A 27,659-nucleotide genomic window follows, 5' to 3' on the forward strand; every position below is an offset into this window, starting at 1 on the left:
TGTCATTCTATTATATTACTGTATAGTGGCCACGCCTGTTGATGAATGTAAGAAGTAAAGCACGTATTCAGCTGCTTTTAAAGACAAATGGGAGCTTTTGAAAAAATATTTTCTCTTTACTGTTTATTAAATGTATTAATATACTTTATAAGATGAATGTGGAATGGGGAAGACATACAGAAGGCTCTATAGATCATAATGTACTTGGCCACAGAAGTGGAGGGAGGGAGGGAGGAAAAGGGAAAGCGAGAGAACGAGAGAGAGAGAGAGAGAGGGAAAGCGAGAGGGAAAGCGAGAGAGAGAGAGCGAGAGAGAGAGAGAGAGAGAGAGAGAGAGAGAGAGAGAGAGAGAGAGAGAGGGAGGGTAAGCGAGAGAGAGAGAGCGAGAGAGAGAGAGAGAGAGCGAGAGAGAAAGAGAGAGAGAGTGAGAAGTAAAGAGTACTGAATCTATTTTCAGCTGTAAAGCCATGTTTGAATAATATGTCTACTGTAGCAAAGTACTGGATACTTTGTATAATCTTTTAGAAAAGAACAGTCATAAATATCAGTTATGCTCCAATCCAATAACGTCAGCAAGAAAAAAGGAGCTGATCGTGGACAACAGGAAACGGAAGGCCGAGCACGCCCCCATCCACATCGACGGGGCTGTAGTGGAGCAGGTTGAGAGCTTCAAGTTCCTTGGTGTCTACATCACAGTCGTGAAGAGGGCACGACAACGCCTCTTCCCCCTCAGGAGGCTGAAAAGATTCGGGATGGACCCTCAGATCCTCAAAAAGTTCTACAGCTGCACCCTTGAGAGCATGTTGTCTGACTGCATCAAAGACTCCACCCACCCAAGTCATAGTCTCTGCTACCGCATGGCAAGCGGTACCGATGCACCAAGTCTGGAACCAATAGGACCCTGAACAGCTTTTACCCCCAAGCCATAAGATTGCTAAATAGTTAGTGATATAGTTAACCATTAGTAACCCGGACTATCTGCATTGGTCTTTTTTGCACTAACTGTTTTGCCTCATCACATATGCTGCTGTTGCTACTGTTTATTATCTATCCCTTTGAACATCGACTCGGTACTGGTAACCTCATGTATATCGCCTAGTTATCGTTACTCATTGTGTATTTATTCCTCCTGTTATTATTTCCCTATTTTTCTATTGGGAAGGGCCCATAAGTAGGCATTTCACTGTTAGTCTACACCTGTTGTTTAGAGAGAAAGACAGAGAGAGAGACAGAGAGACAGAAAGAGAGAGACAGAGAGACAGAAAGAGAGAGACAGAGAGACAGAAAGACAGAAAGGGAGACAGAGAGCCAGAGAGAGAGAGAGAGAAAGAGAGAGAGACAGAAAGAGAGAAAGAGAGAGACAGAGACAGAAAGAGAGCCAGAGAGAGAGAGAGAGAGAGACAGAGAGTGTGATAACGTCCAGTCCTCGTGGTAAAGTCCAGTCCTCGTGGTCAAATCCAGTCCTCGTGGTAAAGTCCAGTCCTCGTGGTAACGTCCAGTCCTCGTGGTAAAGTCCAGTCCTTGTGGTAACGTCCAGTCCTCGTGGTAACGTCCAGTCCTCGTGGTAACATCCAGTCCTTGTGGTAACGTCCAGTCCTTGTGGTAACGTCCAATCCTCGTGGTAACGTCCAGTCCTTGTGGTAACGTCCAGTCCTTGTGGTAACATCCTGGAACGTCAATGAGTGGAAACTCAATCTGATATTCGGTGGATATATAGGTAGACAGACAGACAGAAATACAGGCTGGTGGGTGGGTGGGCTGTTGGGTGGGCTGTTGGGTGTGTGTGTGTGTGTGTGTGTGTGTGTGTGTGTACGAGAGAGAGAGCTCTGGCTCCCGGGACAGATCAATCTGATTCATTTTTTCATTATGATATTCATGAGTATAATTACTATGCAGAGAGATGTACCTTTGGATCCACCATAGTGCTGATCTACTGTTCCCCTTAGGACAAGTCCCTGCTAGCTAGTCTGTGTGTATGTGGTTGTGTGTGTGGCCACATCCGCTGTCTCGCCGCAATATGGCTTCAATTTAATCACACAACATTAATTAGTCCAATATTGTGACAGCCTTTTTTGAATATGTCAATGTCTGGTGTGCTTTATAAGTAGATGTGTGTGGGTGAAAACTTGCATGGGTGTGTGTGCATTAAGTTGTCTATTGCTTTTCAGTAGCTCTGAAACTAACTTTATGCAAAGTAACTAAACATACTTTCTTTGGCCCGCGAACCCATTTTGATATCAAAAGTTTTTCGCAACACCACCATGTGAAAGTTATGTAATCAATAGCCAATGTTAACTTTTTTAATTTGGGCTATGACAGTCTACTACAAATCAGTCTGGCAGTACTTTTGACAGTACTTCAATCTGAAGCCAGTATGGTGATTGAAGTGATTGAAATGCATCAGAAAGGTATTGGGAAGTTCAGAAGAACATCAGGCAATCATTTTTTATGATCTTCTGTGTAGACAATGATTAGATTTTTTTATGGGGTGGATCAGCTTTAATACTGCACATAGATTGTTGCTTCCATCAATGTAATTGTCTGCATCATTTCCAATCCCCCATATATTTTTTTGTAAATATATATAGACATATGTTTTTGAAATATATTTTCCTTCATTATTTTCCCTCATTATTTTCCCCTTGATGATGTTCTTTACCCCCCTGTGTGATTTAACACCACTCTGTTCTAATGGCTTGTGGTCATAGTAGCGGGAAACAGTACATACACTACATCTAAACTCAGCAAAAAAGAAACGTCCTCTCACTGTCAACTATGTTTATTTTCAGCAAACTGAACATGTGTAAATATTTGTATGAACATAACAAGTTTCAACAACTGAGACATAAACTGAACAAGTTCCACAGACGTGACTAACAGAAATGGAATAATGTGGCCCTGAACAAAGGGGGGTTCAAAATCAAAAGAAAGAAAATCAAAATCAAATGTGGCCATCAGCTTCATTAAGTACTGCAGTGCATCTCCTCCTCATGGACTGCACCAGATTTGCCAGTTCTTGCTGTGAGATGTTACCCCACTCTTCCACCAAGGCACCTTCAAGTTCCCGGACATTTCTGGGCGGAAATGGCCCTGGCCCTCACCCTCCGATCCAACAGGTCCCAGACGTGCTCAATGGGATTGAGATCCGGGCTCTTCGCTGGCCATGGCAGAACACTGACATTCCTGTCTTGCAGCAAATCATGCACAGAATGAGCAGTATGGCTGGTGTCATTGTCATGCTGGAGAATCATGTCAGGATGAGCCTGCAGGAAGGGTACCACACGAGGGAGGAGGATGTCTTCCCTGTAACGCACAGCGTTGAGATTGCCTGCAATGACAACAAGCTCCGTCCGATGATGCTGTGACACACTGTCCCAGACTGTCCCGGACCCTCCACCTCCAAATCGATCCCGCTCCAGAGTACAGGCCTCTGTGTAAAGCTCATTCCTTCGATGATAAACGCGAATCCGACCATCACCCCTGGTGAAACAAAACCGCGACTCGCCAGTGAAGAGCACTTTTTGCTATTCCTGTCTGGTCCACCGACGGTGGGTTTGTGCCCATAGGCGATGTTGTTTCCGGTGATGTCTGGTGAGGACCTGCCTTACAACAGGCCTACAAGCCCTCAGTCCAGCCTCTCTCAGCCTATTGCGGACAGTCTGAGCACAGATGGAGGGATTGTGCGTTCCTGGTGTAACTCAAGCAGTTGTTGTTGCCATCCTGTACCTGTCCGGCAGGTGTGATGTTCGGATGTACCGATCCTGTGCAGGTGTTGTTACACATGGTCTGCCACTGCGAGGACCATCAGCTGTCCGTCCTTTCTTCCTGTAGCGCTGTTTTAGGCATCTCACAGTACGGACATCGCAATTTATTTCCCTGGCCACATCTGCAGTCCTCATGCCTCCTTGCAGCATGCCTAAGGCACGTTCACGCAGATGAGCAGGGACCCTGGGCATCTTTATTTTGGTGTTTTTCAGAGTCAGTATAAAGGCATCTTTGGTGTCCTAAGTTTTCATAACTGTGACCTTAATTGCCTGCTGTCTGTAAGCTGTTAGTGTCTTAACGACCGTTCCACAGGTGCATGTTCGTTAATTTTTTATGGTTCATTGAACAAGCATGGGAAACAGTGTTTACACCCTTTACAATGAAGATCTGTTAAGTTATTTGGAATTTTACAAAGTATCTTTGAAAGACAGGGTCCTGAAAAAGGGCTGTTTATGTGTGTATGTGAACACCCCTTTGAATTAGTGGATTCGGCTATTTCATGCACACCTTTGGCTGACAGGTGTATAAAATCAAGCACACAGCCATGCAATCGCCGCCATTGGTCTCTGGAGTAGTGGAAACGCTTTCTCTGGAGCGATGAATCACGCTTCACCATCTGGCAGTCCGACGGACGAATCTGGGTTTGGTAGATGCCAGGAGAACTCTACCTGTCCGAATGCATTTAAGGAGGAATGCTGGTCTGGGGATGTTTTTTATGTTTCAGGCTAGGCCCTTTAATTTCAGTGTAGGGTAAGTCTTGATACTACAGCATACAATAACATTCTAGACTTGGCTGGCCTGTACAGAGCCCTGACCTCAAACCCATCGTACAACTTTGGGATGAATTGGAACACCGACTGCTAGCCATGCCTAATTACCCAATATCAGTGCCCGATCTCACTAATGCTCTTGTGGCTGAATGGAAGCATGTCCCCGCAGCAATGTTCCAACATCTAGTGGAAAGCCTTTCCAGAAGAGTGGAAGCTGTTATGTCAGCGAAGGGGGGGACAAATTCCATATTAATGCCCATGATTTTGGAATGAGATGTTCGACGAGCAGGTGTCCACATACTTTTGGTCATGTAGTGTGCGTACGTATACCTGAGAGACTTATCTTTCAATGATGGGGTTTTTGTAGCTTATTAAACCATTCAAAAGATCGTGACATAATTGTTGGATTGTTTATTACAACCTCATCTCACAACTACCGGAGGTTACTGACATAACCCCGGCTCTAAAAATCAAACGCACATGTTCTCTCGCAAACCCATTTTCAAATCAGACGACCACACATGGGGTCGCGCCGCCTAGTTTGGGTAACCCTATTCAAGTATACTGTAATATTCTGCAAGATAATGTCCCTGGAACATTTCACATTAGGAGTGTATTATATAGAATAGTGCCATGCAGTATTATTGGAATCACTACATGCCTGTGGTGGATTTCATCATAACTTGTTTTTTATAAATCACATGTAAGGTATGTTAGTGTCTGCTTCCAAAATGGTACCCTGTTCCTTATATGGTGTTCTACTTATTATCAGAGCCCGTAGGGCTCTGGTCTAAAGTAGTGCACTATATAAAGGGAATATGGTGCCATTTGGGATACAGATTCGGGTTGTTATGTTCGTGCTGTACTTAGTAGGAAATGAAAAGGAGCACAGAGTAGAATGGTTTCAAAGGCCACCAATTGAGAGCAATATTAAAGACAGTCAGTGAATAATAGAAACTGACACGTTTTATTTTACTACCTGCTGGCTTAACTTTCTCTATCCCTATGCTAGAGAGATGGAAAATTACCAATACCTTTGCGTACTTGGCATTTTACAATGTACATTTTATAATGTGAACATGCACTGACCGTCATCTCTCTCTTTCTTTCCACAGGCCTTCCCATGTATATCCACAGGAATCTACGGTAAGGCTTGTTATTTTAGATCTGTGTGTTACTGTATATCCACAGGAATCTACGGTAAGGCTTGTTATTTTAGATCTGTGTGTTACTGTATATCCACAGGAATCTACGGTAAGGCTTGTTATTTTAGATCTGTGTGTTACTGTATATCCACAGGAATCTACGGTAAGGCTTGTTATTTTAGATCTGTGTGTTACTGTATATCCACAGGAATCTACGGTAAGGCTTGTTATTTTAGATCTGTGTGTTACTGTATATCTTGGATGTGATGTGTCGTACATTTTCACTCTAACCTACTATTTCCGATCATTCTTATTATCCATTCAAAACTATCCTCTTTGTATGACGTTTCATTCCACATAATTGCTCGTGACTGTGTGTCTCCGCAGTCTTCTGCCAATGACGGTCTGTCACACCACACCACTCCATTCCTAGCGGAGGAGGTTTGTGAGAGAGAGGAATGGAAGGGTACAGAAGGAAGTTTGTGAGAGAGAGGGGTAGAGGAGGAGGTTTGTGAGAGAGGGGGTAGAGAAGGAGGTTTGTGAGAGAGAAGGGGTAGAGGAGGAGTTTTGTGAGAGAGGGGGTAGAGGAGGAGGTTTGTGAGAGAGATGGATGGAGAAAGGGGGTTTGTGAGAGAGAGGAGTAGAAGAGGCGGTTTGTGAGAGAGAGGGATGGAGAGGGAGGAGGATGGTGAGAGAGAGGGGTAGGGGAAGAGGTTTGTGAGAGAGAGGGGTAGAGGAGGAGGTTTGTAAGAGAGAGGGGTAGAGTAGGAGGTTTGTAAGAGAGAGGGGGTAGAGGAGGAGGTTTGTGAGAGAGAGGGGGTAGAGGAGGAGGTTTGTGAGAGAGAGGGATGGAGGAGGAGGTTTGTGAGAGAGAGGGGGTAGAGGAGGAGGTTTGTGAGAGAGAGGGGTAGAGGAGGAGGTTTGTGATAGAGGGGGGTAGAGGAGGAGGTTTGTGAAAGAGAGGGGTAGAGGAGGAGGTTTGTGAGAGAGGAGGGTAGAGGAGGAGGTTTGTGAGAGAGAGGGGGTAGAGGAGGAGGCTTCAGAGCAGTACAGTATGATGATGTAATGTAATCCCTCCCCCAGTACTATTTACTTATTCTCTTTCTATTTTCATTTAACCTTTATTTTACTAGGCAAGTCAGTTAAGAACAAATTCTTATTTACAATGACGGCCTACACCGACCAAACCCGGACGACACTGAGCCAATTGTGCACCTCCCTATGGGACCCCCAATCACGGCCGGTCGTGATACTGTCTGGATTTGAACCGGGGTGTCTGTAGTGACGCCTCTAGTACTGAGATGCAGTGCCTTAGAATGCTGCTCCACTCAGGAACCCAGTTCTACTAACTGATCAGATGTTGGCATGTTTACTGATGGATCTAGGCTTACTGTATTTGTTTACATTTGATAGTATGATTAAGGTCAAGTTCTCTTTGTATGTTTTCTCATGAAAGGTGCAAAGGACTCTTTCTTTTCTTTCTCTAACTCTTCCTCTCACTTGGTCCCCTCACATACACACTGAGACACACTGAGACACACTGAGACACGCATTGTAATGGAGTGTCTGTGTGTGACCCATTTACAGCGAAACAAATCCACAGCCCCCACAAAGTGACAGAGAGGAACGAGGGACCGAGTTGTCCAGGGCCTCAGTGGCTGCTGCCTCAGTGGTGGTGGAGAGGAAAAACAGGTTTGTCAGGACGGCTAAGGCTAATTGACACCCTCCTTCTCCTCCCTCACGCCCCCTTATTCCAGCAGGCTCCGTCACCGCTGACAGATGATTGGGAGAGCATGGGGTAGGGCGTCGCCAGGGGTGCACAGGGGCTACCTCTACGTCTACCTCAGACGACCGTGCAGGAAGGAAGAAAAATGACTCCCGGCTCCGTGCTGACAGTCCAATCCCTCAGTCCGGCCCATTAGCCCCAGCAGAGATTCTGCAGCGGTCGGGCAGCGCACTGGTTAGCGTGTCGGCATGCGGGTGGGGGAGGGAGGGAGGGAAAAAGGGACGGACGTACCACCCATAAACAAACTGGCACCCACCGTAGGGTTGTGAGGTCGCGAGGCATGATAGAGGTTATTAAGTGTTGGTCCTGTTCTCCCATCAATCATGGGCGGCTCCCGCCACACGACCAACCTGTGGTTCAAACGGATTATTCCTTCTAAGTAGCAGACACCTCTCAATGTCTTCACAACACCGACATAATCAAGAAATTCCTCACCCGAGGTGAAGGATTTCAACCTGCAGTATGTACAGTACAGTCTGGTATGAGAGACCTTGCAGAGGCCTAATTTCTGCTGGCACTGAGAGAGAGAGAACGCTTTAGAACAGCCTTGTAATGGGCTGCAGTATTGGAGGGTTTATGAGAGGCTTGAAATGATCAATCTTGACACGGACCGGAAGGAGGGTCTACGTCCCAAATGGCACCCTATTCCCTTTATAGTGCACTACTTTTTTTAAACAAGGGCCCTATATAAAGGGAATAGAGTCCCATTTGGGATACACCCAACGAAGGTCTAGCTAGCACCATGTCAAGCCATAGATGGGAGCATTAAGTCTCACATTTACCTGACAGATTCAGCCATACCCTGGCATTCAGAACCCTATCAGACCAATCAGCCTTCTAAACACCAAAACACCTGCTTCTAGTTCTGAACACGTCCCTACCTGTTAGACCTGGGTTCAAATGGTATTCAACATCATGTCAAATACTTTATCTGGGCTTGATTGAGTTTGCCTGGCGCAATGAAACCAATAGAATAGTCTTAAATGTGCAAACCCCGCCCACTTGGCATTCGAAGCAAGCTAAGCAAACATTCAAAGAATTGAAAACATTTTGATTTGAAAGTGTATGTACCTTTGACACCCTATTGCCTATATAGTGCACTTCTTTTGGCCTGAGACCTATGAGGAATAGGGTGCCATTTTACCCAGGTCTGGTAGTCCGTGTTTATTCATCCCTCCTCCTCGTCCGTCTTTGAAGGATTTGAAAGGATATTGTTGACAATGGGGTTTTACAGTGACTGGTGGTTGTAGGAGATATGTGGCTATGTGTAATCCTCAGAGGTTCTATTTGCCTCCCAAATGGCACCCTATTCCCTACATAGTGCACTACTTTTGACCGGAGTCCACTAGGGTCACAGCCACATATCACAGACTACCACCAAAAGTAGTGCTCTATGTAGGGAATAGGGTACCATTTGGGCCGCATCCTATATCAGGATAGCCACACCATAATCCACCCAGGCTCTGTGGGTGTGATGTCCAGTGTGTCCAGACAGACACCTTAAGCCCAGTGTGGTGTCCAGCTCAAAGAGTCAGAGAGAGTCAGAAAGGGTCAGAAAGGGTTAGAGAGGGTCAGAGAGGGTTAGAGATTGTCAGAGAGGGTCAGAGAGGGTTAGAGAGGGTCAGAGTAGCTAACAGTTTTCACCCAGCCGACGAACGCTGAGCTTTCTGGCTCATGCACTCACACACAAACACAAACCTTCTAACTCTCTCCATCTCCGGTCAGGATTAGCACACACCAACACACACACTCCTCCCTCTTAACCCCTCCATATCTGGTCAAGATCCTCCCCTCCCATAATGCCTACTGCTGGGAGGATGTGCTGTATCAGTGGGTAACAGAGAACTAGGGCCCACTCCCTATTCCCTATACTGTATACAGATGTAAGATCTTCATTTGAGCCAGTTTGCTACATCAGGAAAATAATGCTTCAGCAACATGAAAGAGTGGTGGACAGTTTTCAAGAGTGTCACCGTGGTGGACTCCGAAAGAGGTGCCGGTTTAGATTATAGGCACAACTGTCCTGGGGTCCTGGTTAGAGGACAGAAATGACCTGTGGTCCTGGTTAGAGGACAGAAATGACCCGTGGTCTTGGTTAGAGGACAGAAATGACACGTAGGAGACAGAAATCCACACTTTATTACCACACACACACGCACACACACACACGCACACACACACACACACACACACACGCACACACACACACACACACACACACACGCACACACACACAGCAAACAGGAAGAGGAATAGAATTGGTGAAAGTGAATAGTGGTTTTCTGTAGTGGACAGAAAAACAGGACATATATACTGAGTTTACCAAACAGGAGCTGGTCTATTAGGAATTGGTCTAACTAACAACTTGTGTTGTTTGTCAAGCTGACCCTGTGAATATGACAGATAATAAGTAAGCGTTAGAAACACCTATTAAAAATCAAAGTCTGCCAGTGTTGGTTGCACAGACACAAAGAATAAAAGTTGACCCACCCAGTGAACGGCATGAAGATGTATTTAGCAATGTTTAAGCTGATTCGCCTTATTTTGATTATGTTTCAGAATATCCAATGTGTGAGTCTGGGTGCATTAAAAACAAAGTCTGCCAGAAAGAAGGATGCACAGACACAACATCAAACACATAAAACTTAGAGCAGGGATGAGATTTCAAATGACAACTTTAATTTCAGTGAGAAGAGAATGTCAGAGCCTCTCATTATGGATGTAAACAAAGAAGAGATTGGATTCATGCTTCCTGATTTGGATGTTCAACAGAATACACTATAGCCTGGTCCCAGATCTGTTCATATTTGGAGTGACATATTTGGATGTTAAACACAAGATACTATAGTCAGGTCCCAGATCTGTTAATATTTGGTGTGACAATGACCTTTTATAACTAATTTCACTGGTTAAACAACGAGTCTCCCTGAGCTTTCTGTGATTAGCACAGATGATGAGTTATCTAGTCTATCTAGCTATCTAGTCCCAAGTCTGTTTGTGCTGTATATACACTGGGTATACCAAACATTAGGAACACATTCCTAATATTTATTTGCACACCCCCACCCTTTCGCCCTCAAAACAGCCTCAATTCGTCAGTTCATGGACTCTACAAGGTTTCGAAGGCATTCCACAGGGATGCTGGTCCAAGTTGACTCCAATGCTTCCCACAGTTGTGTGAAGTTGGCTGGATGTCCTTATTGATACACACAGGAAACTGTTGAGCGTGAAAAACCCAGCAGTGTTATGGAGCTGTGAGGGGAACGGCACCTCAGTACCTCCAGGCTCTGATCAGGCCCTACACCCAAACAAGGGCACTGCGTTCATCCACCTCTGGCCTGCTCGCCTCCCTACCACTGAGGAAGTACAGTTCCCGCTCAGCCCAGTCAAAACTGTTCGCTGCTCTGGCCCCCCAATGGTGGAACAAACTCCCTCACGACGCCAGGACAGCGGAGTCAATCACCACCTTCCGGAGACACCTGAAACCCCACCTCTTTAAGGAATACCTAGGATAGGATAAAGTAATCCTTCTCACCCCCCTTAAAAGATTTAGATGCACTATTGTAAAGTGCTGCTCCACTGGATGTCATAAGGTGAATGCACCAATTTGTAAGTCGCTCTGGATAAGAGCGTCTGCTAAATGACTTAAATGTAAATGTAAATGTTACAGTTCTTGACACAAACCGGTGCGTCTGGCACCTACTACCATACCCTGTTCAAAGGCACTTAAATATTTTGCCTTGCCCATTCACCATCAGAATGGCACAATCCATGTCTCAATTGTCTCAAGGCTTAAAAATCATTCTTTAACCTGTCTCATCCCCTTCATCTAGACTGATTGAAGCTGATTTAACACATGACATCAATAAGGGATCATAGCATTCACCTGGATTCACCTGGTCAGTCTATGTCATTGAAAGTGCGTTGTTAATGTTTTGTATTCTCAGTGTATATTACACAAGAGTAAAGGCTGGAGAAAGTTTGTCGCAGTGACATCATGAACATTCGGCCGACATCTAACTTGTCGTTGTTGTTATGAAAAACGACAGCTTCTGCATGACAGAAGCCAATATGATATACCCATCAGTTAAAAATGAATGTATTAAATGTCAACCTATCATGCCAGGCAACTAAAAGCAACTTTCTAAACAATATTTTAGTTAGATGCTATCTAGTTAGCTAGATCTCTGGCTAGCCAGTTTCATAAAATGACCAGAGTATAGCTGACAGAGTCTTAACCTCTCCTTTTAATTATTTTATCCAGAAAATAACCCCACAACAACATCATTATTTACAAGCGTACAGAAAATAAACCCACAACAACATCATTATTTACAAGCGTAGAGAAAATAAACCCACAACAACATCATTATTTACAAGTGTACAGAAAATAAACCCACAACAACATCATTATTTACAAGCGTACAGAAAATAAACCCACAACAACATCATTATTTACAAGTGTAGAGAAAATAACCCCACAACAACATCATTATTTACAAGTGTAGAGAAAATAACCCCACAACAACATCATTATTTACAAGTGTACAGAAAAAAAAACACAACAACATCATTATTGGGGCGGCAGCGTAGCCTAGTGGTTAGAGCGTTGGACTAGTAACCGGAAGGTAGCGAGTTCAAACCCCCGAGCTGACAAGGTACAAATCTGTCGTTCTGCCCCTGAACAGGCAGTTAACCCACTGTTCCCAGGCTGTCATTGAAAATAAGAATGTGTTCTTAACTGACTTGCCTGGTTAAATAAAGGTAAATTAAAAAATAAAAATATTTACAAGCGTAGAGAAAATAAACCCACAACAACATCATTATTTACAAGCGTACAGAAAATAAACCCACAACAACATCATTATTTACAAGCGTACAGAAAATAAACCCACAACAACATCATTATTTACAAGCGTACAGAAAATAGCTTACGGGTTATGAGTGTGACAAAATAAAGGTAATATTATCTGAGAAATGTTTAACTCTACACTCGTTAACAGATGGATTTGTTCTTGTTGCTGTAATAGCTCAGTAACCACGTCAACGGACGTTGTGACAGTCGCAGAGACATGAGCTTTTTTCATGCCTGTGCAACAAGGAAATCTACAGTTGCAGCGACGGTCTACAGACAGAGTGTAAATGAAATGTACTATTGACCAGCGACACTTGTCGCATTCTAATTGTCTACAGACATGTCGTTAGACCAAGTATAAACCGGCCTTAATAAAGCAATATGACGCTATAAAAAATGTATAGAAAATAAAATGTCAACCTTGTGTTCTGTTTCATTGTTTCTCTGTTTCATTGTGTTCTTGAACGTAGCCCTGTTTCTTTGTGTTCTTGAACGTAGCCCTGTTTCTTTGTGTTCTTGAACATAGCCCTGTTTCTTTGTGTTCTTGAACATAGCCCTGTTTCATTGTGTTTTTGAACGTAGCCCTGTTTCTTTGTGTTCTTGAACGTAGCCCTGTTTCGTTGTGTTCTTGAACGTAGCCCTGTTTCGTTGTGTTCTTGAACGTAGCCCTGTTTCGTTATGTTCTTGAACGTAGCCCTGTTTCGTTGTGTTCTTGAACGTAGCCCTGTTTCGTTGTGTTCTTGAACGTAGTCCTGTTTCTTTGTGTTCTTGAACGTAGCCCTGTTTCGTTGTGTTCTTGAACGTAGCCCTGTTTCGTTGTGTTCTTGAACGTGGTCCTGTTTCTTTGTGTTCTTGAATGTAGCCCTGTCTTTCATTTTTGTTCATTGATTTCACCTGTATTAGTTACTCACCTGGTCTCATCAGCTCCTTATTTAGTTCAGTTCATTCTGTTTGTGTCTTTGTGAGGTATTGTTCATTTTGACTCTCCTAATCCTTATCCTAGCTCATTTGGGAGAACCAGTTATAGCCTTCAGTCCTAGTTTGGACTTCAGTCCTGCCTGTTTGCCTATGTGTGTATGACCATTGCCTGCTTGTGGCACAACACCTAAGGAATTTCAACAATGTAATATGACTGGCCAGAATATAAAACCCTGTATGGTTCTTCAAAAGGATCTACAAATAACCTTTGAGATTAAGAACGGTTATTTATAGAACCATTATCTATAAACGTTCTATTACGAACCATAAAAAATGGTTCTATGTAGAACCAATGTTGTAACCACAGAGGAACCCTTTTTTGGTGCAAATAGAACGTTTTCGTTATGGCACCATACAGTTTCCATTTAGAACCTTATGAGCATGGGTCTTTATCCATCAAAAAAGGGTTCTATATAGCACCAAAAAGGGTTATGCTATGGTTACAAGCCAACTAACCCTGATCTGGTACTATTTAGAATACTTTTTGTGTGTGTGTAAACCGCAGCCATGTTGGATGTAGCTGTGGCTATAGCAGGAAGTGACTCTGGACGTGTTGACATCACTGGTTGGCTGTATTAGGTGTGTAATATACAACTATTGGCTAGTAGCCATCTTGACCAATACACTCTTAGAAGAAAAGGTGCTACGTAGAACCATACAGGGTTATTCTGCTTGTCCACATGTCCCTTTTTGGTGCTGGGAACCCTTTGCATAGGGTTCTATCTAGAACCCTCTATGTAGGGTTATTCAAAGAACCCTTTGTATATGGTTCTAGCTAGAATCCTCTGAACGGTTCCACCAGCCTTTTTAAATGTTATTATTTATGACAATACATTACATATTTCATAAGGCCTTTTTTTAGGGCCTTGTTATACCCTAAAGCCGTCCGCATGCTTCCCAGCTGAAACTGTAACGAGATTCTTCCATTGAAGGAGAGGCGGACCAATACGCAGCGTTGTTGAAGTTCATGGTTTTTTAATAAGAAAAACTAGACATGAACAAACTACAAAACAATAAATGTGAAAACCCGAAACCAGTCCCGTGTGGTACAAACACTGACACAGGAGACAATCACCCACAAAACCCAACACCCAACAGGCTACCTAAATATGGTTCCCAATCAGAGACAATGACTAACACCTGCCTCTGATTGAGAACCATATCAGGCCAAACACAGAAACAGACAAACTAGACACACAACATAGAATGCCCACTCAGATCACACCCTGACCAAACAAAACATAGAAACATACAAAGCAAACTATGGTCAGGGTGTGACAAGTACCCCCCCCCCCACAAGATGCGGACTCCGGCCGCAAAACCTGAACCTATTGGGGAGGGTCTGGGTGGGCATCTGTCCGCGATGGCGGCTCTGGTGCTGGACGTGGCCCCCACTTCACCATAGTCTTAGTCCGCCCCATTGTCCGCTTCCGTGGCCTCCTAACCACGGCGACCCTTCTAAATGACCCCACTGGACAAAGGGGCAGCTCGGGACAGAGGGGCAGCTCGGGACAGAGGGGCGGAAGCTCTGGCAGCTCGGGACAGAGTGGCGGAAGCTCTGGCAGCTCGGGACAGAGGGGCGGAAGCTCTGGCAGCTCGGGACAGAGGGGCTCTGGCGCCTCCGGGCTGAGGGGCTCTGGCGCCTCCGGCAGCGCCGGACAGGCGGGAGACTCTGGCAGCGCCGGACAGGCGGGAGACCCCGGCAGCGCTGGAGAGGAGGAAGGCACTGGCAGCACTGGACAGGCGGGAGCAGCTGTAGTGATGAGACGGAGAGACAGCCTGGTGCGGGGGGCTGCCACCGGAGGGCTGGTGCGTGGAGGTGGTACCGGATAGACCGGACCGTGCAGGCGCACTGGAGCTCTTGAGCACCGAGCCTGGCCAACCTTACCTCGTTGAATGCTCCTGGTCGCCCTGCCAGTGCAGCGCGGTGGAATAGCCCGCACTGGGCTATGCAGGCGAACCGGGGACAGCATGCGCAAGGCTGGTGCCATGTAAGCCGGCCCAAGGCGGCTTCATGGCACTTGGCTCGATGCCCACTCTAGCCCGGCCGATACGCGGAGCTGGTATGTACCGCACCGGGCTATGCACCCGCACTGGGGACACCGTGCGCTTCACAGCATAACACGGTGCCTGCCCGGTCTCTCTAGCCCCCCGGTAAGCACAGGAAGTTGGCGCAGGTCTCCTACCTGGCTTCGCCACACTTCCTGTGTGCCGCCCCCCCAAGAAATGTTTGGGGCTGACTCTCGGGCTTCCATCCATGCCGCCGTGCTGCCTCCTCATACCAGCGCCTCTCCGCCTCCAGCTCTTCTTTGTGGCGGCGATATTCTCCAGGCTGTGCCCAGGGTCCTTTTCCATCCAACTCACCCTCCCATGTCCAGTACTCCTCGCACTGCTCCTGATGCCGCTGCCTGTCACCACGCCGCTTGGTCCTGTTGTGGTGGGTGATTCTGTAACGAGATTCTTCCATTGAAGGAGAGGCGGACCAATACGTAGCGTGGTTGAAGTTCATGGTTTTTTAATAAGAAAAACTAGACATGAACAAACTACAAAACAATAAATGTGAAAACCCGAAACCAGTCCCGTGTGGTACAAACACTGACACAGGAGACAATCACCCACAAAACCCAACACCCAACAGGCTACCTAAATATGGTTCCCAATCAGAGACAATGACTAACACCTGTCTCTGATTGAGAACCATATCAGGCCAAACACAGAAACAGACAAACTAGACACACAACATAGAATGCCCACTCAGATCACACCAAACAAAACATAGAAACATACAAAGCAAACTATGGTCAGGGTGTGACAGAAACAGTTCGGAAGAGTTTATGCATATATTATGACGACATTTTGTGACGTTATTTTTCCGGCTGTTCGGGCACACAATATTTTTTCTCCAGGCCAGCCGAAGTCTACGCCCCTTCACCCGTGATTGGTCAACCGTAGGGATTCTCCAATATAGTATTTTTTGTCATTCAACGAGAGACGACTCGTTTTCATGCACATTTGTTCATTGAGAAATACTGCACTAAACATCTTAGTTAAATGTAAAATTGTGCAACTAAGATCTCCTTGGCAAAAACATCAACATTAATGACATATTTCTTAGATTAATTCTGACTGTTTTGAGGAAGTGTATACTGGCTACGGCGTCACAAAATGGACAAACAGTACCATTGCCCTTTTTCTCTCATTTTTCAACCGAAGGTCTTTTAAGGGAGTATGTGCTAGAGGTTGACCGATTATGATTTTTCAACGGCGATGCCGATACCGATTATTGGAGAACCCATTTAAAAAATAATATATATATAAATAATATATATATATATATATATATATATATATATATATATATATATTTGTAATAATGACAATTACAATTACAACAATACTGAATGAACAATTAACAGTTTTTTAAAATGAATATAGTACATAAATAAAATCTATTTAGTCTCAAATAAATAATGAAACATGTCCAGTTTGGTTTAAATAATGCAAAAACACAGTGTTGGAGAAGGAAGTAAAAGTGCAATATGTGCCATGTAAAAAAGCTAACATTTAAGTTCCTTGCTCAGAACATGAGAACATATGAAACCTGGTGGTTCAATATTCCCAGTTCTTCAATATTCCCAATTAAGAAGTTTTAGGTTGTAGTTATTATAGGAATTATGACACGGCGACTATTTCTCTCTATACCATTTGTATTTCATATACCTTTGACTATTGGATGTTCTTATAGGCACTTTAGTATTGCCAGCCTAATCTCTGGAGTTGACAGGCTTAAAGTCATAATATTATTTCACGTCCAAAGAACCGTTCTTGCCTTCCAAAGAACCCTTCTTGCCTTCCAAAGAGTCCTTCTTGCCTTCCAAAGAACCCTTCTTGCCTTCCAAAGAACCCTTCTTGCCTTCCAAAGAATCCTTCTTGCCTTTCAAAGAACCCTTCTTGCCTTCCAAAGAACCCTTCTTGCCTTCCAAAGAACCCTTCTTGCCTTCCAAAGAATCCTTCTTGCCTTCCAAAGAACCCTTCTTGCCTTCCAAAGAACCCTTCTTGCCTTCCAAAGAGTCCTTCTTGCCTTCCAAAGAATCCTTATTACCTTCCAAAGAACCCTTCTTGCCTACCAAATAATCCTTCTTGCCTTTCAAAGAACCCTTCTTGCCTTCCAAAGAACCCTTCTTGCCTTCCAAAGATCCCTTCTTGCCTTCCAAAGAATCCTTCTTGCCTTTCAAAGAATCCTTCTTGCCTTCCAAAGAGTCCTTCTTGCCTTTCAAAGAACCCTTCTTGCCTTCCAAAGAACCCTTCTTGCCTTCCAAAGAACCCTTCTTGCCTTCCAAAGAGTTCTTCTTGCCTTTCAAAGAACCCTTCTTGCCTTTCAAAGAATCCTTCTTGCCTTCCAAAGAGTCCTTCTTGCCTTTCAAAGAACCCTTCTTGCCTTCCAAAGAATCCTTATTGCCTTCCAAAGAACCCTTCTTGCCTTCCAAAGAACCCTTCTTGCCTTCCAAAGAATCCTTCTTGCCTTTCAAAGAACCCTTCTTGCCTTCCAAAGAACCCTTCTTGCCTTCCAAAGAACCCTTCTTGCCTTCCAAAGAATCCTTCTTGCCTTTCAAAGAATCCTTCTTGCCTTCCAAAGAGTCCTTCTTGCCTTTCAAAGAAACCTTCTTGCCTTCCAAAGAACCCTTCTTGCCTTCCAAAGAACCCTTCTTGCCTTCCAAAGAACCCTTCTTGCCTTCCAAAGAACCCTTCTTGCCTTCCAAAGAGTCCTTCTTGCCTTTCAAAGAACCCTTCTTGCCTTCCAAAGAACCCTTCTTGCCTTCCAAAGACTCCTTCTTGCCTTCCAAATAACCCATTTTGCCTTCCAAAGAACCCTTCTTGCCTTCCAAAGAATCCTTCTTGCCTTACAAAGAATCCTTCTTGCCTTCCAAAGAATCCTTCTTGCCTTCCAAAGAACCCTTCTTGCCTTCCAAAGAACCCTTCTTGCCTTCCAAAGAATCATCAAATAACGCTTTCTTCCAAAAACGGTTCTCAGGATGTTAAAGGTTCTAGGTAGAACACTGTGCCTTAGAAATAACCTTTGTCTTCCAAAAATGGATCTTCTGATCAAAACTGTTCTTGGTAGAACCCTATCCTTCCGCAAAGAACCCTTTTGAAACCCTTTTTTCTAAGAGTGTAGAATAGTGTACCACATGGCTTGAATGGTGAAGTACACAAACTATGCCAAATATAGTTGTTATGATGTATATAGTGCTATTTCGTTATTTTATTTAACTTAGTGCTGCATGTTGGAGCTCGGAGCCTAAGATTTTCATTGTACCCTGCAATCACGCCTGCAACCCTGTACATGTGACTATTAAACACTGAATCTGAATCTTAAAATTTCTGAATCTCTGATTCTGAATCGCTGAATCTGATTCTCTGAATTTGAATCTGACCAGATAAACACAGTAAGTAAACAAATCAAATCAAACTTTATTAGTCACATACGCCGAATACAACAAGTGTAGACTGAACCATGAAATGCTTACTTACAAGCCCTTAACCAACCGTGCAGTTCAAGAAAGAGTAAAGAAAATATTTACCAAATAAACTAAAGTAAAAAATAATAAAAAGTAACACAATAAAATAACAATAACGAGGCTATATACAGGGGGTACTGGTACCAACAAGGCTAGTAGTAGAGTATAGACAATGAATGAGGCATGTATACACATACAGTTACATAGTAGTAAGGGCTGTTAACATACAGACATATATAAAACATATAACAACTGAACCCTGGTGGAGAACAGAAGTTTACAGAGGTTGTCTCAACCGTCCTTCCTGGGAATCAATCAAATGTATTTATAAAGCCCTTCTTACATCAGCTGATATCTCAAAGTGCTGTACAGAAACCCAGCCTAAAACCCCAAACAGCATGCAATGCAGGTGTAGAAGCAGGGTGGCTAGGAAAAACTCCCTAGAAAGGCAGGAACCTAGGAAGAAACCTAGAGAGGAACCAGGCTATGAGGAGTGACCGGTCCTTTTCTGGCTGTGCCGGTTGGAGATTATAACAGAACATGGCCTAGATGTTCAAATGTTCATAGATGACCAGCAGGGTCAGATAATAATAACAACTAAACACCAGCAGGAATGGGGGTCTGTTACCCCCAGCAGGTAGAGCCTGTTATTGGCTAGCCAGGTAACCAGGCATCCTGGAAACCGAACACAGAGGTGTGAAGTGGCCTCTACCACTGGACAATGGAGTCAGGCTGAGGCAGGGCATTGTAGCCTACCTAAGCAGAAAGGGCCAGAGGGAGGGTTGAAGAGAGAGGGTTTTCTACAATGTGGATTATAATTAATGGATATTTTTGTAGGGGTTGATGCAGTTTTCGTAAGGGAAAATCAAGTCTGAAATTTCAAAGTGGAAATTACAAACTTCAGAAGCTTTTTTAAACCTCAAATACAAGTGATCAAATTATGATCCCACATCTGTAGTGCACTACTTTTGACCAGAGCCCTATGGGATTCCCTATGGGTCTTGGTCAAAAGTAGTGTACTACATACGGAATAGGGTGCCATTTGAATTAAGATCCCACATCTGTAGTGCACTACTTTTGACCAGAGCCCTATGGGATTCCCTATGGGTCTTGGTCAAAAGTAGTGTACTACATACGGAATAGGGTGCCATTTGGAATGTAGGCCCTATACTCAGAGGGAGCAGGGTGAGTCTTCTAGCCCATTTGACAGAGTTACACGGTGTGCTTTGTACTCTACACTAGCCTTATCCTACTCCAACGCTACGGATGATAAACCAAATGTAAAAATACCTCACTCCCTCTTTACTCCTCACCCAGAGGACAATAGCTTTAGCTACTTTGAAAAGTAAAACTTTTCTTTGTTGCGTATCACTCAGTCGCAGCGAGCACAGATGTTTTGAATAGGAGAGAAATAAAATGTCACACGTGTTTAATTTTATAATTTAGGACACGAGTGTGTCATCAACTTCTTGGAATGTTTCCAAGGTCATCTAAGGAGACTGCTCTCTCTCATTTCTCTCTCCACACCTTTCTTCTCCTCATCTTCCTCTCTCTCGCTCGCTCTTTCTCTCGCCTCGACCACCTCTACCCCCTCTCTCTCTCTCTTTCTCTCGCCTCGACCACCTCTACCCCCTCTCTCTCTCTTTCTCTCGCCTCGACCACCTCTACCTCCCCTCTTTCTCTTTCTCTCGCCTCGACCACCTCTACCCCCTCTCTCTCTCTTTCTCTCGCCTCGACCACCTCTACCCACCCCTCTTTCTCTCGCCTCGACCACCTCTACCCCCTCTCTCTCTCTTTCTCTCGCCTCGACCACCTCTACCCCCCTCTTTCTCTTTCTCTCGCCTCGACCACCTCTACCCCCTCTCTCTCTCTTTCTCTCGCCTCGACCACCTCTACCCCCTCTCTCTCTCTTTCTCTCACCTCGACCACCTCTACCCCCTCTCTCTCTCTTTCTCTCGCCTCGACCACCTCTACCCCCTCTCTCTCTCTTTCTCTCGCCTCGACCACCTCTACCCCCTCTCTCTCTCTCTTTCTCTCGCCTCGACCACCTCTACCCCCTCTACCCCCCTCTCTCTCTCGCCTCGACCACCTCTACCCTCTCTCTCTCTCTTTCTCTCGCCTCGACCACCTCTACCCCCCCCTCTCTCTCTTTTGATCTTTCTATTTTTTGCCCTCTCACAACCCTACTGCCCTCTCACTTTCTTTCTTTCTTTCTTTCTTAACACTACCTTACCCTCTCTCTCTTCTCTCTCTATTTTCTCTCCTTCCCTGGTCTGATAAGTCGGTCATGGTCACAGCCCTGCCCTGTGTGTCCTTGTGTCCCTGGCTGTGCTGCCTGCTTTAATAGTGGAGCTCTGGGGCATTTGACACCTGGTGGCGTCTGGAGTCTTGTCCCTGTCCTAGGTGGCTGGGCTGCTGCTCTGTCCTCTAGTGGGGTCGGTCTAGCAGTATGTCGATGTTAGAGGGAAGGTTTTTCTCTGCGGTGTCGGTCGTAATCCTGACTTTATTTCCACCATGATTTCTCCTTATTCTATTATCCAGAACTAGTGAAAACACACTGCAGGGTATTAGAATGACAGTGAACACAGTGTATTTATTTCATATCAGGTTATATGGTGTATTTCTGATAGGTATTATTTCGACCTTAAGGGAACTCAAATATGGTCATACTAGATTGGTTTTCAATTTGTTCTACGGAATTCTCTGACCCAATTTATGAAAATATACAAACAACATGGTTATTGATGAGTAAATGAAAGGGGAAAGTAATTAAATTATCCAGAAAAGGTATACAGAGTTATCTTATCGATTACTGCAACAGAGGACGTTGCTTACAGCAAAAGTCTTGTATGGAATACTGTGAAACAGGACTCAATTTGATTTGGTTTACAGAATACATGGGGGAGGGAGCGAGATGAGAGCGAGAATACAGAGAAACAAACCGTTGTACTTCACACCTCTGAGGTTTTCACTTTATTTTATTAGAGAATTGAATCATGTCGAACAATGTTGCTTATCAAATTCACCATCGATTGAGGCAACCATTTTAGCTGCCCTATTTATTGATGGAGCAACAAAAACATTGTGGATCAAACATGATTGTCAGTGTGTTTCTTTAATGTCAGGGTTAGGGTCATTTGGGTTAGAGGGCCATAGGGATAGTCCTATGAGGTTCTGAGACTAAATGAGCAATATTATCTAACCGTTTCCTATCATCCTCGGTCACTGAGCCTACATGGAAACAGTCATGTAATGGACGGTACTGTATGTCCTACGTTAATATTATGTAATCACACCCTTTAATCCACGTGCCACAGACTCTGCTGTGCTCTGTCCTCTCTCTCTCTCTCTCTCTCTCTCTCTCTCTCTCTCTCTCTCTCTCTCTCCCTCTCTCTCTCTTTCTCCCTCTCTTTCTCCCTCTCTCTGTTTTCCTCTCTTCCTGCTCCATTTGCTGTGTGGAGGGTTCAGCTAAACCTAATCTGTCAGAGGGAGGGAGGGTGCGAGGGAGGGAGGGCTGGCATAGGGGCTAAGCGTCAAGCGGAGTGATGACTGGGCCCTCCAGGATTCCCTGCTCCTCACCTGTCTTCTGCTCTCCTTTCCCCCTCTCTCCCCCATCTCTCTCCTCCTCTGTCTTAACACTGGGAATACAGTGGGCTCTGGGAGATTTGTCTTAGTGAGACACTGCTGATAGGATCTGTGTATAACAGGCAGCCCAGTGCTGGGTCTCTGATGAGGACTCAGGTGGTGCAGTGTTATTTCTGCTGAAGGCACAGCCTACTTTATCAACCCAACACACCACGGCGCAGCATACACCAGAGAGCGGGATGGAGAGTAGGGAGAGGCAAAGAGAGAGAGTGATTGTGAGAAAGATTGTGTGAGAGAGAGGGGGAAAAGCGAGAGAGAGAGACTAAGTGAGAAAGAAAGTGTTTATTCACTTTTTTTATATTTACAAGTTGTGTACTAAGGTTTGAAGAGCCTGGTATTTCGACTGTATTCATTGTTAGTTGATTTGTAGGAGGCAGTCAATTTGAATGGTCTTGTTATGTAAAATGAAACGACTGTAGCCTCACACCATTGTGGAGCTGTGGAGCTATAGAGAGCTCTGCTGGCAGTGGAGAGAAATAGAGATCGGGAGGTAGGGAGGGAAACATTTTATTTTTGTGTCTGTCTGGAGTACATAGACATGCCAGTCCAGGCTTGGTGAGGGGTGAGGAGAGTGGCAGGGTGATGGCAGGGTGATGTTGTGAGGGGAGAGGAGGGGAGACAGGGGAGGAGGTGGGATGTTGTGAGGAGGGAGAGGGAGGGGAGACAGGGGAGGAGGTGGGATGTTGTGAGGAGGGAGAGGGAGGGGACAGCAGGAAAATGTTGAGAGGGAAGGAAGAGCAGGGGCAAGGTGAGTCGGGGTGAGGAAAGACATTTTGTGCAGAAGAGAGGAGGCAGGGGGGATGTTGTTGTGAGGGAGACGAATGATCATAGAGCGCTCTAAAAGCACTGCGACTGCTGATGTTGACCTTGGGCGTCTGTATGTGTGTGCTCTCTCCCTCTCTCTTCGAGCTTCTCTTGCTCGATCTCGATTGCTCTTCTCTCACTCTCTTTTTCTCTCTTTCTCTCTTTATATGCATCTCTCACTCGATCTCTCTTTCGGCCTTTCTTGATATATCTCGCTACCTCACTCTTCTTCCTCTTTTCTCTCCCTCCATCACTCTCTCCAGACCTTCTTTTCCCCTCTCTATCTCTCTCTCTCCCTCCATCACTCTCTCCAGACCCTCTCTATCTCTCTCTCGCTCCCACATCACTCTCTCCAGACCCTCTATCTCTCTCTCCATCACTTTCTCCAGACCCTCTCTCCACCTCTCTATTTCTCTCTCTCTCATCACTCTCTCCAGACCCTCTCTCTCCTTCTCCCTCCATCACTCTCTCCAGACCCTCTATCTCTCCCTCTCCCTCCATCACTCTCTCCAGACCGTCTATCTCTCCCTCTCTCCAGACCCTCTATCTCCCCCTCTCCCTCCATCTCTCTCTCCATCACTTTCTCCAGACCCTCTCTATCTCTCTCTCTCTCCATCACTCTCTCCAGACCCCCTATCTCTCCCTCTCCCTCAATCACTCTCTCCAGTCCCTCTCTTCCCCTCTCTATCTCTCTCTCCATCACTCTCTCCAGACCCTCTCTCTCTCCATCATTCTCTCCAGACCCTCTATGTCTCCCTCTACCTCCATCACTCTCTCCAGACCCTCTCTTCCCATCTCTATCTCCATCACTCTCTCCAGACCCTCTCATCCCCTCTCTATCTCCCTCTCCCTCATCACTCTCTCCAGACCCTCTCTTCCCCTCTCTATCTCCCTCTACCTCCATCACTCTCTCCAGACCCTCTCTCCCCCTCTCTATCTCTCCTTCTCCCTCCATCACTCTCTCCAGACCCTCTATCTCTCCCTCTCCCTTCATCACTCTCTCCAGACCCTCTATCTCTCTCTCCCTCATCATTCTCTCTCTCCCTCCATCATTCTCTCCAGACCCTGCTATATGATTAATAGCAATGACGTTCAAATCGATAGTGGATTTGTAGAAACTGCGCTAAATAGATTAAATGTACTGGCAGCCATCCACTCGCTACTTTTGTCCAATGCAGCACAATATTTATGATTAAGACATAATAGTTATTCTCAACACCACCAACTACCATAGCTCTGTGTTGCTCAAAAGGTAGAGTGTTGGTCGAGAGAAGAGAGAGAAAGAGTGAGAGAAAGAGAGAGAATGGAAAAAGAGAGAGAGAAACAGAGAGGATATGAGAAAAGAGGAAGGAAGGAGAGAAGAGAGGAGACTCACAGACAGACGGGCTTCCTGCCTCCTAACATCAATATTTATTTATGTGTTTATTTGCTTAGTCCTGTTGTGTGCTTTTCACAAGCTGCTGTTTATATCCCACGATAGTTGTCATCTTTCTCATCTATTTACGCATCTGTGTGGGTGTGAGTGTGCTTCTGAGTGTGAATCTGTGATATGTGTGACTGTTCATTTGGGGAAATCAGCTGATGTAAACTTCACAGAATGAGAAGGGAGGGGTTAACAACAGTTTCAGTGTTTACCGTACAGATAGAATTAGGTGATCTGTGAAAGGCATGGGAAGCCTTCAGAATACGGTTGTTAGACAAAGGGTAGTGATTGTAAGCAAGCGGTTTAGTAGCAGTTCACTACAGACTGAACTACAGACAGAAAAACTGGAACCTCTCAGGCCTGCTAGTATTCGGCTCACATTCCCATCCTACCCTCTCCCTCCCTCCGTCACCTCCTCCCTCTCCTTCCTCCTCATCCCCCTTTTCCAGGACCTAGAGTTTATAGTGCAGAGCTCAGCTGTCCCTTGCTATACCCTGCTATTCCCAGCTTCTCAGCAGAACTAAGCCAGTACTGTCAAAGATGGAGAGACAGAGAGGATAGGACGGGAAGAAGAGAGATAGAAGGGAGGAAGGGGGCCTCCCGAGTGGTGCAGCGGTCTAAGGCAATGCATCGCAGTGCTAGAGGCGTCACTACAGATTCGGGTTCGATCCAGGGCTGTGTCGCAGCCGGCTGGGAGACCCATGAGTCAGCGCACAATTGGCCCGGCATCGTCTGGGTTAGGGGAGGGTTTGGCTGGCCGGGATGTCCTTGTCCCAATGCGCTCTAGCGACTCCTGTGGCGGGCCGGGCACATGCATGCAGACCCTGACGCTAGTTGTACAGTGTTTTCTCCAACACATTGGTGTAGCTGGCTTCCGGGTTAAGCGAGCAGTGTGTCAAGAACCAGTGCGGCTTGTCAGGGTCGTGTTTTGGAGGACACGTGGCTCTCGACCATCGCCTCTCCCGAGTCTGTACGGGAGTTGCAGTGATGGGGCAAGACTATAACTACCAATTAGATATCACGAAATTGGGGAGAAAAGGGGGTAAAAAGTACTACAATAAAAATAAGAAGGAACATTGCTGTTGGGACATGCTTCCATTCAGCCACAAGAGCATTAGTGAAGTCGGGCACTGATGTTGGGTGATTAGGCCTGGCTTGCCTTCGGCGTTCCAATTCATCCCAAAGGTGTTCGATGAAGTTGAGGTCAGGGCTCTGTGCAGGCTAGTCAAGTTATTCCACACCGAATTGTCTAGAATGTCATTGTATGCTGTAGCGTTAAGATTTCCCTTCACTGGAACTAGCCAGAACCATGGAAAACAGACCCAGACCATTATTCCTCCTCCACCAAACTTTACAGTTGGCACTATGCATTGGGCAGGTAGTGTACTCCTGGCATCTGCCAAACCCAGAGGAGTCTGTTAGACTGCCAGGTGAAGCGTGATTGATCACTCCAGAGAACTTTTTATTTTATTTTTTTATTTCACCTTTATTTAACCAGGTAAGCAAGTTGAGAACAAGTTCTCATTTACAATTGCGACCTGGCCAAGATAAAGCAAAGCAGTTCGACACATACAACGACACAGAGTTACACATGGAGTAAAACAAACATACAGTCAATAATACAGTAAAAAAACAAGTCTATATACAATGTGAGCAAATTAGGTGAGAAGGGAGGTAAAGGCAAAAAAGGCCATGGTGGCAAAGTAAATACAATATAGCAAGTAAAACACTGGAATGGTAGTTTTGCAATGGAAGGATGTGCAAAGTAGAAATAAAAATAATGGGGTGCAAAGGAGCAAAATAAATAAATAAATAAAATACAGTTGGGAAAGAGGTAGTTGTTTGGGCTAAATTATAGGTGGGCTATGTACAGGTGCAGTAATCTGTAAGATGCTCTGACAGTTGGTGCTTAAAGCTAGTGAGGGAGATAAGTGTTTCCAATTTAAGAGATTTCTAACGTGTTTCTACTGCTCCAGAGTCCAATGACGGCAAGCTTTACACCACTCCAGCCAATGCTTGGCATTGCGCATAGTGATCTTAGGCATGTGTGCGGCTGCGGTGCCATGGAAACCCATTTCATGAAGCTCCCAACGAACAGTTATTGTGCTGACGTTGCTAGAAGAGGCAGTTTGGAAAGCGGTAGTGAGAGTTGCAACCGAGGACAGACGTTTTTTACGCACTGCACGCTTCAGCACTAAGCCGTCAAATTCTGTGAGCTTGTGTGACCTACCACTTTGCGGCTGAGCCGTTGTTGCTACTAGACATTACCACTTCACAATAACAGCACTTACAGTTGACCGGGAAAGCCCTAGCAGGGCAGAAATTTGAAACTGATTTGTTGGAAAGGTGGCATCCTATGACGGTGCCACGTTGAAAGTCACTGACCTCTTCAGTAAGGCCATTCTACTGCCAGCGTTTGTCTATGGAGATTTCATGGCTGTGTGCTCTAACAATACACCTGTTAGAAATTTGTTTGGCTGAAATAGCCGAATCCACTAATTTGAAGGGGTGTCCACATACTTTTGTATATATAGTGTAAATATAAAGAGAGAAGAGGGAAAAATATACAGTATGTGGTTGAAAATGCCTCTATCCAACCTGTCTAGTCCACTTACCCGTGAGTCACAAATTGCTCTGTGCTGAAAGATCATGACAGCAGGTATAGAGACAGGTAAATAGACTGCTCTACCCACCCACTCTCTTACTTACATCTGGGTCGAAGGTCAAGAGTCAGAGGTTGTTACTTCCTTACTTGTGATTCACAAATTGTTCTGAAAGATTGTGACAGCAGGTAGTTTCAGAGTAAGGAAGAAAGAAAAAAAGAAAGAAAAACATTGAGGCCTCGGTCTGCACACCCACTCTTTTACTTTCATCTGGGTCAAAGGTCAAGAGTGAAAGGTTGTTACTTCCTTTATTTATTAGAGGTTGTTACAGTGTCATGACTCAGGGTCGTGGTCAGAGGCTGAAACG

General features: G+C 45.1%; 1 protein-coding gene across 1 annotated transcript in view; it reads left to right on the forward strand.

Annotated features, from left to right (window-relative positions):
• macrod2 (mono-ADP ribosylhydrolase 2) overlaps nt 1-27,659 on the forward strand; it is a 1,232,546-nt gene that overhangs the window by 940,428 nt on the left and 264,459 nt on the right. The window contains exon 7 of the mRNA XM_029640037.2: nt 5,650-5,680. Within this exon, the coding sequence (XP_029495897.1) occupies nt 5,650-5,680 (31 nt within the window). The remainder of the gene's footprint in view (nt 1-5,649; nt 5,681-27,659) is intronic.

This window comes from Oncorhynchus nerka, linkage group LG28 (assembly GCF_034236695.1).
Source record: "Oncorhynchus nerka isolate Pitt River linkage group LG28, Oner_Uvic_2.0, whole genome shotgun sequence".
Lineage (NCBI taxonomy): Eukaryota > Metazoa > Chordata > Actinopteri > Salmoniformes > Salmonidae > Oncorhynchus > Oncorhynchus nerka.